Genomic DNA, 13,765 nt, shown 5'->3' with positions numbered 1-13,765 from the left:
TCACTCGTTGTATGGGACTAATATCGCATCCTGTTTTGTGCTGACAACAAGTTGGTCACTATTTTCTAAGAGTTTCTGTTCCCTCTCTCTTCCTGTCTGTGGCGTTCTAGGTGGGCTGTTATGGACCACAGATCTGGCCCCCTGCGTCAAGGAACTCTCCTTCCATCTGCTGGCTGAGCTCTTCCGTAAGATCCACCACCTGGAGCAGCGGAAAAGCCCTGCAGGCCTGTCCAGCTCCATCGCTCTGTTGCTTAACCCCTGCCTGGCCATGCTCATGGCCCTGCAGACAGAGCTCCGCAAGCTGTATGACCGGGAGACCCAGGGCTGGGTAACTGCAGGGGCCGGAGCAGGGGGCTCATCCTCTGGTGGCCTGGCCCTGGGGACTGAGCAGAGCAGATTCTCCACCTACTTCCATGCCCTGATGGAGGTGTGCCTGTCTATAGCTGAGGTCACCGTACCCCTCAACATGGGGTGCTCAGGAGTGGGAGCCCTGTCCTCCACCAGTGCCCCTAATCTCAGTGACTCCTCTTCATCCTCCTCCTCCTCCCCAGGCCAGACCCCCCAGAGCCCCAGCCTGCTCTCCAAGCGTAAGAAGGTGAAGATGAAGAGGGAGCGTGCGGCAGCAGCAGTGGCTGCAGTGGCCTCAAGGAAGAGGGGTTCTGCTGGTGGGGCTCGTCTGTCAGAGAGCGACAGCGCCCTGCTCAACATGGCCGGTAGTAAACCTGAGGACATGCTGTGGTTCCACCGTGGCCTCACCCTGCTCATGATCCTCCGTCACCTGGCCAACAAGGATCCCCAGGGGCTGAGTGTGACAAGTGATGCTGTGACGGACGCCTGCCAGGCCCTGGTTGGACCTACCGCTCACAGCCGTCTGCTGGTGCTCTCTGGCATCCCCACCCACCTGGAGGAGGCTGTGGTGCGCAGTGCCATCCGCAGAGCCTGCCATGCCCACGGGGGTCTCTTCAAGGACGAGATCTTCATCCCCCTGCAGGAGGAAGAACCTAAGAAGCCCAAGGCAGGAGCCGGAGTGTCCACCCCCCTGGACGGCAAAGCAGCCCCCGAGCCTGGGCGCCCCTTCCCCAGCAACGAGAGCCCAGACAGCTCCAGCTGCTTGACTCCAGCCATGAGTGTCTCGGCCTCAGCCTCCACCAGCCAGACCTCCATCTGCAGCTCCTCTCAGGGGGGCGTGTCCCGCACCGCCAGTGAGCTCTCTGTGGACCAGGAGCTGCTGGCTGCCCCACCTCTCACCCCTGTGGCTGCAGCCTCGACCGTACCCTCCCCACAGCAAGTGCCCCTGGATCCCCACACGGTGTCCAGCCAGGAGAGCCTGGATATCTCCCTGTGCAGCACGGGGAGCCTGGGCAGTCTTGGCAGCCTGGGGGAACCTCTGGACAACGCAGAAACAGCCTCTGTGTCAGACGGGGGCTCCATGTACACCGTCACTTCTCTGGACAGCAACTCCATCTTGGCCCGGCCCATCAAGGGCTATGCTGTCATAGAGGTGGGTCACAAGTGCATTTTTACAAAGAACTTGATATATGGATATTGTTGATTTATATATATTTTTTGCTTTGATGGAGGCAGACTTGCATGTCCTTCATCTGTTTTGCACATCCTGAATGTAGGTTCGCGCCCGAGCCAAAGTGGAAAAGATCCGCGCTAGTCTCTTCAACAGCAGCGACTTGATTGGCTTATCCAGCCTGGAGGGTGAGGAGGAGCTGATGGAACTGACCAATGAGGAGATCCTCACAGCCTCCAGCGTCAACCCAAGCCTGTTTGACACACAGGGTAGCTCCGCCCTTGAAGACTACTTCCTGAACAAGTCTCTCAGAGGTAAGTAGTTTATGGCTCAATCATCTGTACTCTATCAATACAGATAAAAGTCCTACATCCGGAGGGGTCTTAATCTTTTCTCCTATGTTCCCAGGGGACAAGTTGGTTCCAAGTGCACGAGACGTGCTGATGGACATCTTCAAGAGTTGTGCACACTCAGAGCAGATGCTCAGCCTCACACCAGCCAAGCCTGTCAAAGTGTCAGACATCTACTTGAGCAAGGAGCAGATCAACTCCCAGACTACTGGAAACCTCCTCCACGTCTTCTTCACTAATGTACGGCCGCCTAAGAAGGTGCTGGAGGACCAACTGACGCAGGTTGGTACACCCCCCCCCCCCACCATGAGTGTTTGAAGACAACAAAATAGATATATGCTTAATTGACCCTGCCTCATCCACATGATTTTACACACACACACAAACACACACACACACACTCATCTATATGCATCTGCAGCCATGTTTGTCTGAGCAGTGCTATATGTTCCACAGATTCTGCGTAAATATGGCACCACCAAGCCCAGCAAGAACAAATACAGCAAGGTGGGTAAGGAACAGCACGCAGTCAAGGTGGTGAGCACCAAGAGACCCATCACCAAACCACCCAGCAAGGAGAAGTCTGTACTCAACAGCGTCAGGTGAGTTTTGTCCTTCACCACACACACAATGCCACCCTGAACACCATTTTCTGAAATAGTTTCCACTCCCACCTGTAATTATGGAAAGTAGTGGGTTTCAAAATTACACTCCCCCTAAGAGCCTTCTCTTATGCTTCCCACGCTGAAATGTGTTACTTAAATAGCGAGTCTTACGAATTCAATTCTCATGTTAAGAAAAAATAGCAATAAAAGCTGTTCTCTGTGGATTCTTTATCCACTTACAGAAGGAAAATGGAGAGTGATTAAATGTTGCTTATTATGCTTAATCATCAAATCAAGCCTCGTTCAGTATACTGTTATTTCAGCCATGACATTCGTCAGTACTCATTTGGACAGACATTTTCCATTAGCCCCTGTTCCTGACCTTTTTCCATGTCTCTGTCAGGACTGCACTGAGTGAGAAGAAGACTGTACTGAAGCCCAAGTCCCCTGAGAAATCCAGGCCTGATGAGAAGGACACAGAGAAATCTCCTGCCAAGAAGCCTGAAGGTACTGACCACTCTGTACCCTCTCATGTTACCCATCTGTCTAGCCAATATCTCTCTGGAGCTGAGGAACAGTTCCCTCCAGTTAGAATGTAGATGACTAGATGGAAACTGAGAGCATAAAGTCCATGCATCTGTGAGTCTGGCTGTTAATGTATTTCTACATGTATTGTCTCCTCCCTCACCACTCTCACATAGTCCCAGAGGAGAAGTACTTGACTCTGGAGGGCTTCCATAAGTTTGCTGTGGACCGGGCCAAGCAGGACATCCGTAGCGTGTGGAGGGCCATTCTGGCCTGCGGTTACGACCTTCACTTTGAAAGGTGAGCCTGGCGACCCGCCCCCCTCCAGGCCCTGCAGTCAGCCTTCACACTCCGAGTGTGGAAAGGAACACACATGACTGGAGCATGTTGTAAACAGTTGGAGCATGGAACACACATTGCGATTGTTACGTCAACACACATCACACATTTACACATGATGTACTCTAAGAAATGATGTCACGTGTAATCATCTGAATCACACACTATACTGCACTGTACAGTACATGTAATCTCTGTAATTAGAGAAAGCCAGCTGGTGCCAGATTAAGCCATATTATACACAGATGTAGGATCTTGATTTGAGCCAGGAAATGTGGATTATAATTCATTTACATTTTTGTAAGGGTTGATACATTTTTTGTTAGGGCAAATCAAGTCTGACATTTTAAAGTGGAAATTACAAACTTCAGAAGCCTTTTAAACATCAAATATACTACACGTTTTCCTGCTGTGCAGGAAATCTCAGCAACAATAGTGATCAAATTAAGATCCTACATCTGCATTAAGAGGATCTGTTCATATGTAGTGGTTAACCACTCTGTTGTATTCCCTCTCCTCTGATTTTCCAGATGTACCTGTATAGACACGCGGCATGCCCAAAAGGCCTGTAGGAGGTGGAGCCTGGAGATGGACGTAGCGTTGGTTCAGTACATCAACAGGCTGTGTGGTCACCTGGCCATCACACCTGCCAGGCTGCACCCCCATGAGGCCTACCTGGAGCCCAGTGACGTTGCTGACCCACGCGTGGCCTGTCTTCTCAGTATGTGACCTGCTCACTGACATACCACGTCATTAGTTTACATACACAGTCTATTATTACACGTGTTTGTGTGGTATTGGACATCAGTAATCATGAGTGTAAGCGTGTGTTAGTGAGTGGGTGGGAATGTGTATTTGCGTATATGTGTTGCTGTGTTCACATTTCCCCTGTGTGTGTGTAGATGTGCCTGTGGAGAGCCTGCGTCTGCGCTTTGCTCTCCTGCAGTCTCTCAACAACACCCTGGAGAGTTTCTTCCTACCCCTGGTGGAGCTGAGACAAACACACACCTACCAGAACAGCATCGCAGCACTGCTCTCTGGGGCCAAAGGTGACACACACACAAAAATAACATATCAGAACTGCTCTGTCAGGTCAATGGCACACAGCAACAGTATGGATCATTAAGGAGTGGTGTTGTGTCAGGGAATTGGCTGGTTGTTAAATCGTTTAAGCTGTAGGTGGGCCATATGAACAGTATTAAAAACGTCTTGCTGACCTACTCATTCTACCTCCACCCTATCTCTATGCAGGCCTGGTGTTCTATGATAACAAAGTGATAGTGATGAACCAGGTGTTGAACGCCACAGTACAGCGGACTGCAGACCACGCTGCCCCCGAGATCACACTGGACCCTCTGGAGATTGTTGGAGGTGAGCTCACAGGACAGGCCCAGAGCCCTGTTTTACCTTCATTCACGTTATGACCTCTACGTTGAGTGTTGATGGTGTGTGTTCCTCCAGGAGAGATCCGTTCCTCAGAGAACACCTACTTCTGCCAGGCGGCACGCCAGCTAGCCTGTGTGCCCTCGTCCCAGCTGTGTGTGAAGCTGGCCAGCGGAGGAGACCCCACCTATGCCTTCAACATCCGCTTCACTGGAGAGGAGGTCCACGGCACCAGTTAGTATCAACCTTCTTCTCCCACTTTTGTCCTAAAGGAATGAACTCTGTTTGATAAGACTGAAACACTGTCTAAGTTGACCCCTGACTTCTGTGACTCTCCCAGGTGGTTCCTTTCGTCACTTCCTGTGGCAGGTGTGTAAAGAACTCCAGAGCTCCGCCCTCTCCCTGCTGCTCCCCTGCCCCAGTGCAGCAGCCAACCGCAACAAGGTACAGTGACCCCCCCCACCCCCATCTGCCTTCCCTGGTTGCAGCAACATTGTAACACCAGGAACGATGATAATGTCTCAATAGTAGTGCACATATGTATTAATCCTACTCCCCACAGTATATACTTAAGCAGTAAGGCCCGAGGAGGTGTGGTATATGGCCAATATACCACAGCTAAGGGCTGTTCTTAGGCACGATGCATCGCCGGAATGGATACAGCCCTTAGCTGTGGTATATTGGCCATATATCACAAACCCCTGAGGTGCCTTATTGCTATTATAAACTGGTTACCAACGTAATTAGAGCAGTAAAAATAAATGTTGTCATACCCGTGGTATAGGGTCTGATATACCATGGCTGTCAGCCAATCAGCATTCAGGGCTCGAACCACCCAGTTTATAATAGGAGTGTAAACCGTGTCTGGATTGCAAACCAGTTGGGCACTACATGGCCAGTGATCACTGTATTACTGATAGGCTAGAAGAGTCTCTAACTTGATTGTGGTGCTTCTGTGCTGTTTTGTTCCAAAGGGGAAGTATATTCTGACGCCCTGTCCAATCAGCTATGCGGAGGAGCAGCTGCTGCAGTTCTTTGGCCAGCTGTTGGGCATTGCCATCCGGGCAGATGTGCCCCTGCCCCTGGACCTGCTGGGCTCCTTCTGGAAGAGCCTGGTGGGTGAGCCTCTGGACCCAGAGCAGGACCTGCAGGAGGCCGACCTGCTCACATACAACTACGTCAAGAAGTTTGAGGGTGTAAGAGACAGTCATTTAGACATGCATATTGGTCATGTTTCTGGAGAAATTGAGGTGATTTTGATAATGAAAGGAGGAACTGACTTACTTCCTGACTCCCTGGAAGTTTTGAAAGCTCTGACCAGAAACGAACCCATCAAAAAACTGGTGATGCTGTATGCAGATGTTCCATGGTTCGGCCAATAGCTAGCTTATTGACCAGTCCCTTTCTACTGTAAACTCCATACAGTCACTACTGACTTCTGCTTTCTACAGTTCAAACCCAGACTGTAGTTTCACCATACCACTTCCCCCCCTTGTTCCCAAAGAACAGTGTTCCATTGACCTCTACCTGACCCTTTCCCTCTGCAACCTAGGTGAGTGACGAGGACGATCTGGAGGCCCTGTGTGCAGAGATCTCGACCCAGCACAACTCAGGAGAGAGTCCTGACTCCCCCAGCCAGCCCTGCTGCACCTTCACCTACATCACTATGACTGGAGAGGAGGTGGACCTGTGCCAGGGGGGGCACAACCTTGGTGTCAGGTACAGTGACATTCTGTCTCTATGGCCCAGGGACTTGTTTAGTTCGTATGAGTCTTTGTTGATGTTCTCTAATGCGATTCCCTTTGGCCGTCAGTTTTTCTCTCCAAATAATTCTGTCCTTTCAGCACAGTAATTTCTGACTTTCACAGAATGTGCTAACTCTGTTTAACCCCTATATCCCTCTACACTGTCTGTCCTGTGTGTGTGTGTTTGTAGCTGGCAGAATAAGGATGTGTATGCGCGAGCAGTGCGGGGCCTGCGCCTGCGGGAGCTGCAGAATGTGGAGTGTATGACAGCGGTGCGTGCAGGCCTGGGCTCCATCATCCCCCTGCAGCTCCTCACCATGCTCAGTCCCCTGGAGGTGGAGCTACGAACCTGTGGCCTGCCCTACATCAACCTGGATTTTCTCAAGGTAGCTAACCTAACGTAGCAGGCGTCACAACGCCTTAGCGGAGTCCCCACATCCGTTTTTCAGGGGAAACGGAAGTTAGGTTGAAAATACTGTATCCCTGAAAATATCCGCTTTCTTCCAACCCCGCAGAGAGTGCGAGGTAGCTAATACATATACCATACCCTCCCTGCCACCTCACACTTACTGTACACATCCCCTTCTGAAACCCTAGGACACTCACACCTACTGTACACATCCCCTTCTGAAACCCTAGGACACTCACACCTACTGTACACATCCCCTTCTGAAACCCTAGGACACTCACACCTACTGTGCACATCCCCTTCTGAAACCCTAGGACACTCACACCTACTGTACACATCCCCTTCTGAAACCCTAGGACACTCACACCTACTGTGCACATCCCCTTCTGAAACCCTAGGACACTCACACCTACTGTACACATCCCCTTCTGAAACCCTAGGACACTCACACCTACTGTACACATCCCCTTCTGAAACCCTAGGACACTCACACCTACTGTGCACATCCCCTTCTGAAACCCTAGGACACTCACACCTACTGTACACATCCCCTTCTGAAACCCTAGGACTCTCACACCTACTGTACACATCCCCTTCTGAAACCCTAGGACACTCACAGCTACTGTACACAATCCCTTCTGAAACCCTAGGACTCTCACACCTACTGTTCACACCTACTGTACACATCCCCTTCTGAAACCCTAGGACACTCACACCTACTGTACACATCCCCTTCTGAAATCCTACGACACACACACACCTTCATTCATCACTCCACCATCCTCATCCAACACTAAGAAGTAAGAGTTATAGTATAGAGTAATGAGAAGATAATATTTTTGGTGGGCAGTAATAGTGAATGTCTTTGCCTAGAAGAGTCCCATAATTGTCCCTGTTTTGCATGAACCCCTGTTACCTCTCTCTCTGTAGGCCCACACCATGTATCAGGTGGGTCTGATGGAGACCGACCAGCACATTGAGTTCTTCTGGATGGCGCTGGAGGTTTTCACTCAGGAGGAGCTCTGCAAGTTCATCAAGTTTTCCTGCAACCAGGAGCGCGTCCCCTTCACCTGCCCCTGCAAGGACGGGGGCCCGGACACCGCCCACGTACCCCCCTACCCCATGAAGATCGCCCCTCCGGACGGGGGAGCAGGTAAGTGCCTGGAAAAGTCAGTGGTGTGTGTCATAGGAGATTGTAGTGGGACAACAGACACACGAGTCAAAGCCACACGGGTTACTAAGTGCTTGATGTCCTCTGTGCTGTTTGTGCACAAACTCTTGGGAGGATTGTGTTTATCGTCCTTATTAGCTCACACTGTCTTAACTTGGACGGCTTTGAAATAATGATTTTCTATTTTCACCCTTCCTGGATGTATTGTGTGTTAATTAGTAGGGGATGTTATATGGGGAGAAGATGCAGAGCTGTTATCTTAAAACGGATCATCTCAGACCTTATGATCAAACTCCAAATAATATTTAGAGTAGACCAAAGTGTCAAAGCTGCTCAAAGGACTTTTTACCCCAACTTTTTATATTTTAGATAGCAACAAAAAAATGTAACCAATGTTAGACTCCAACCACAACAGTATGAACAGTAAAACTAGATTGATGAGTACAGTAGCTTCCATAGATTAGAGGTTAGGGTCCCTAAACGAGACAGCCTGCTTCTGTTCCAGGCAATGACAATCATACTATGGGCCATTATTGACATGGAGAACATGGAATTGATGGAAAATGACTTTCCAGACTGCACATAATACTCTCAGCAGAACAGAATTTGAACATAGTAGAAGTGCAGAGCTCTTTCTGCAGATGTTTAATGTTTTAAAGGTTATATTATACATGTAACATTTACACCTGCAATTAGTGCCAAATGTCAATGACATCCTAGTAGGAGCAGAGGAATAGAAACAAGAGTAAAACATATCAATGTTTTACCGTGACTAGCCGATCCGGCTGTTGTATGTACAACTTCATGAGTTCACAATAGCAAAAACATAAGCAATACAAAACTTCTTCACATCTTTGCAACTGATGTTTTTTTTTCATTAAGATAAAGTAAGAAGCCAGTGTCCTACAAAAAAAACCTCAAATGTAAATATTACATTTAATGTTTTAAGATGATTTTTCTTCATCCAGTATGTTTACCTATTTGTGTGGTTTCCAGGTTCGCCAGACTCTCGCTACATCCGGGTGGAGACCTGTATGTTTATGGTGAAGCTGCCCCAGTACAGCTCCCTGGATGTGATGCTGGAGAAGCTGCGCTACTCCATCCACTACCGTGAGGACCCTCTCAGCGGCTAAAGGGACCTGATGGATGGAGTACACCACCTCCATATAAATGCAGCTTCAACACCAACCCTACTATTTATTACCCATACAGCCCCACCCTCTCAACCCCTCTCCTGCCCAACTTTACTTCCACCCTCTCCTGGAGCTACCCACAGAACAGAAGGCCAACCTGCTTTCCAAGAAGACACTGAAGCTTTTCTTTTTTTCTACTTGTTTTATGTTTGGCTTTGCTTAATTTCAAAAACATTCTAATCAGGTTGAGCATTTCAGGAGTGTGTTTTGACAATTTTTTTCAGAGCTGATGTAGGGGAGTTCAACCCCGCTTTCCTTGACACTAATGTTGTTATCTCCTCTGTTTTGGAGTGGCAGTGAGCTGACTGATCACTACACACATAGTGGGAGGGACCTATGACAGGGCACATACCCTTTTTGATTATAGGGAAAGTTACTCTCTCTTCCACCTTATTTCCCCTCACTTTCCTCCCCATCCCTCTTTCAGAGGACTTGGTCTTCTAAGCTTAGTTCTTACTGCTCCCCCTCCCACCCTTCCAGAGGGTACTCTTTCTAAGGCATGCCTTTACCACAAGCACCTCCTCCTCAAGAAGGGGAGAGGGAGTCTGTGTGAAAAGGAAACTCCAAAATATTCCTCTGGAATCAAGGCTTGTGTATTGTTTGATGATTGACATAGAAAAGGAAACTCTGTTTTTTTTTACCAGGTCAGCTCTCTGCAGTCAAAACGTTGACAAGCACTCTGTATGACATTATATAGTTACTGCCTGTAAAGATAGACTGCTAAAAGACTAAACTAACTATCAGCCTATATATACAGTGAATATGGTTTATTTAAGTCTATAAAGAGGGTATGTATATGTCTTGTAAAAAGTCATATTAATCTATTACGTGAGGTTGCAGTTTTGAGTTTTGAAACTATCCTAGTAGCCGTGGCAGCAGGGTAAGGTCAGGTACACTGAAGTTGGACTAACCGACTAAAGCTCTACCTGGTTGTCAAGTCTGGCTTTTTGGGTTGCCAGGTCTGCTATACTTGCATTTCAGGTTACGAAACTTGTGTTGCTTTGTGAAATTTGAGGGAGATGTTGTTATCCCGAGCTGCCCTCCCACATTGCTTGTGTGCTACTGAATGTGCGCCGAATCCCCCCGCCAAACACACACAATCCACTCACCAGGGGGTCTAGCCTTTTTATATATTTCCTGTGACGAATGAGCAGTGGTTCTGCTGCTTTTTTGTTTGACCCATAACCAAAACGTTTTAGCTGTGTAAGGACTTCACAGAAGACAACATGTAAATAGACTTCTACATTATATTTGATGCTTCACTTCAACAATCGTTTTTTTGTTTTGTTTTGTTCTGCGCTATTCTTCCAGGGAAAAAACATGATTATAATAATGATATATCTAGGATATTCTTTATTGGATATCCAGTTTGTTTGGTTTTATTTTTTACCAATTTTGAAATGACTAGTTATATGTCACCTTAATGTCTTGGAACTCAGATGGATTCTACCGCTCATTCTCTTCTACTCAATGGTGAAACATGTTTTCTTGTGTGAGTTAAACAGCTATTTGACTTGGATGGGACTTGAAGAACACAATGAGAGCTACCACAAAATATTTGAGATGGATGTTTGGATTGCTTGCCAAATTAGTTTGGTTTTGTTCTTTTAAAGGGTAAATCGCTGCTAACAAGGACACTCTTTCTGTTCTTACCTCCTTTTGGAGGATTTGAATAGACCATTAAAACGGACATATACATACAAAGGGGTGTTGCGGTAAGAAAATGTGTGCTGTACATTTACTTGATATTTATTACAATTATTTATGTTTGCATTAACTTAACTTTTACTGTCTTACCTCTGCACATCAGAAACATAACACAGATCTCTAAAATGGATTATAGAGGGGTAAAGAATAAGATGGCGTTTGAGATTTCTGTCTCACAATAAAACATTTCTTGATGTAAGTGTCTTGTTGTTCACTTATTTCTCTTGTGTTAGTGTCAGGAGACACACTCAGGAAACACACACGGACTGCCCTATGCGCCCAAGTCACATCAATATTTGATATTTTTTTCTGTTTGAGGGTCAATATCACAAAACAGTACCATTTGAACCATGCAATATTTGACATTTTATTTCAGAATTGGTTTTCCTTTAATGTTTTACTATAAAAAGGAAATATTATACTTGTAGAAAAACATGTTGGTCAAGCTCCAGCACTTAGAGTTATACAATTATAAACACATTTTCAGTGATTCAGCCATAAGATATGTCCACCCTGTTACGGACATACACTTAACTGTCTTTAATTGCTTTCATTGGAATATTTTAATCATATTTACATTTTCATAAAGCTTTTGTGTCCCCTTGTCAACCCTGTCCATTTGTTCAGGTCCAATTATAAAGAAATAACAGATTTTGTATACGATGTGTGGTTTTATACAGAACATCATCTAATTTGCACCTTATCTTTCTAAATTGAGACCGGTATTAATTATATTTTATCCAAGTTTATAATTATGTGGTGTTGGCCGTGTCTTACTCTAAAATACATGACACAAATTATTGATATTTGACAATGTAACTGAATTAATTTGAATAAGATGCCAAGGTAACAAACAGGGTGGACCAAGGTATAACAGAGTGGACAGCTATAACGGGACAGAACATGAATTTAACCCTGAATAGACATCTACATAGTAATACATGTAGTAACAACACTGGAACTGCTATTTAGTTACATATTCGTTGTGAAAAACAACTCAAAAATACACTGACGGTACAAAATCATTGGAATTAGCATTAAAACACATTCCTGTCCCTCTCTTCCTCTCCCTCTCTCTCGCTCCCCCTCTTTCCATATCTCCCCTTTCACCCCAAATGCTCTTCCACATTCTTCCAGGTGGATTTTTCCATCTGCACAGAGCATCTATTAACAGCCTGGGCTCTGGCATCAGACAAATGATCTGTCCATCTGAGTACCAACAAATATCTTCCTTTGGACTTGATGCATTTCACCTTAATGTTATGTTCCTCTACATCCATGATGATGCCAGGGTATCCTTCATGGTCATAATTGACAACACACCACTCCCCTATGTGATTAAGTTTGATGGTGTCAGGTCGCCATGTGGTGTCATGCTTGTCATGAGATGCAGGGAGCTGGTTAGACGCTGCAGGGTCACCCAGAGTTGACTCTTTGAGCAGTCCAACATGCCACTATCCTTCTTGCACAGACAAGTAATGTCCCTGTATTTTATCTGGCCTGGTGAGACACTGATAACCTGATGAATCTTCATCCTTCCTTTAATGGCATTTAAAACAGGCATCTGAGGTGAGAAGAGAAAGCATATTATAAGATATAACGAGTAACAAACACCTTATACATTTCAATACTCAACCAGCTACTGTACAAGAAAAATGTATGTATGTGTGTATGGGGAGGAAGGAGAGTTACCTCTGATCTTACCTCAACAACATGAATAACATCTCCACAGAGGAGTTGGGGCCCTTTAGGACAGTGTACAGGGCCTGTGCATCTTGGATATCCTTTCCATGGTGCACTGCTCTATCTGCAGATCTCTTGAGGGCCCCTTGACCCCCATCTGGTGCCCCTTTGCTGTGTCTGGCCTCAAAGAAATTCCAGTTAACCTCTTGAAAGCCTTGTTCATGTGGTTCTGTGGCAAGTAGGTAGAAGTTTCCTTTTTGCTTGTATTGTGTAGCCGGCTCGTCACTAAAGAAATTAAGCTGACTGACTTCAGGGTACTTCTGCTTCAACATAGCAAGAACCGGATCAAGGTGGGCCCAAATGGCAGGTGGATCATGTCTCCGTGATGGTGAAATGGAGCAAAAAGCAATTGGTGATTGATATGTAGCAGTGTGGAGAGTGGCTTGCTGATGAGATCCTCCAAAATTCACAGACTGGATCTCTTGACTGTATTTGCATGAATAGTTTTTGCTGAAGTCAATGTGCAACAAGCATTCATTGTTCTTCAGACTCTCCCTAAGCTCCCTATAGGCCTGGTATTGCCACTTGATATTAAAGATGGGTTGCCTAAACTTGGCGAGCCTATCTTGAAACTGACTGACCAGTTCAGTTTCTGTTATTGTGACCTCCCTCTTCACGGTTATCATGGAGCACTTCTCTTCATCTTTTTGGATCGTCTCCATTGTGTCAGAGGAACTTCTACATTCCCAGGAGGTTTCAGAGTTGGATGAGTGGTGAGGAAGCAATCCTTACATTCACCATAAGCACATAGCTTCGATTTCGGGTCACACATACTTGAGTTGACCATGTCCTCAAGGTTTTTGGTGGACAAAAGCCCAAGACTGTGAAGAGAATTTGTCATGAACTGTAAATTCTCATGGGTTTTGCAGTGACAAGTTTCACGATCACTGTCATTGGGCGTAACAACCCCAAATGTTCTGAGGCGGCAGAAGGAGGTATAGGACAACTGGCCAAGTTCCTCAGACAGGAATTTCCTATGCAGATTTGTCATTGTGTCAGTCAAAAGCCTCTTCTGCATTTTGTTCTTTAGTCATGTGATGGTTTGTTTGCGGTCGGTCGTTATATGACTTACATCA

At 46.5% G+C, this 13,765-nt stretch overlaps 1 protein-coding gene across 4 annotated transcripts in view; it reads left to right on the top strand.

The window, feature by feature from the left end:
* The window catches only part of LOC110536049 (putative E3 ubiquitin-protein ligase HECTD4), an 80,108-nt gene extending 68,963 nt beyond the window's left edge, over positions 1 to 11,145 (top strand). For all 4 annotated transcript variants that reach the window (XM_036935888.2, XM_036935890.2, XM_036935889.2 and 1 more), the window contains 16 exons: positions 111 to 1,501; positions 1,626 to 1,833; positions 1,928 to 2,151; positions 2,326 to 2,471; positions 2,878 to 2,981; positions 3,176 to 3,299; positions 3,869 to 4,059; positions 4,241 to 4,387; positions 4,590 to 4,709; positions 4,800 to 4,955; positions 5,062 to 5,165; positions 5,696 to 5,917; positions 6,274 to 6,440; positions 6,657 to 6,852; positions 7,806 to 8,028; positions 9,043 to 11,145. In XM_036935888.2, coding sequence (XP_036791783.2) covers positions 111 to 1,501; positions 1,626 to 1,833; positions 1,928 to 2,151; positions 2,326 to 2,471; positions 2,878 to 2,981; positions 3,176 to 3,299; positions 3,869 to 4,059; positions 4,241 to 4,387; positions 4,590 to 4,709; positions 4,800 to 4,955; positions 5,062 to 5,165; positions 5,696 to 5,917; positions 6,274 to 6,440; positions 6,657 to 6,852; positions 7,806 to 8,028; positions 9,043 to 9,179 — 3,860 coding nt within the window. In that variant the 3' untranslated portion in view covers positions 9,180 to 11,145. The remainder of the gene's footprint in view (positions 1 to 110; positions 1,502 to 1,625; positions 1,834 to 1,927; positions 2,152 to 2,325; positions 2,472 to 2,877; positions 2,982 to 3,175; positions 3,300 to 3,868; positions 4,060 to 4,240; positions 4,388 to 4,589; positions 4,710 to 4,799; positions 4,956 to 5,061; positions 5,166 to 5,695; positions 5,918 to 6,273; positions 6,441 to 6,656; positions 6,853 to 7,805; positions 8,029 to 9,042) is intronic.
* Positions 11,146 to 13,765: the final 2,620 nt, after the last annotated feature.

Source organism: Oncorhynchus mykiss, chromosome 11, assembly GCF_057628025.1.
Source record: "Oncorhynchus mykiss isolate SJ-2025 chromosome 11, ASM5762802v1, whole genome shotgun sequence".
Classification (NCBI taxonomy): Eukaryota; Metazoa; Chordata; class Actinopteri; order Salmoniformes; family Salmonidae; genus Oncorhynchus; species Oncorhynchus mykiss.
Note: the sequence above shows the minus strand (reverse complement) of the source record. Positions and strands in the feature narration are given on the sequence as shown.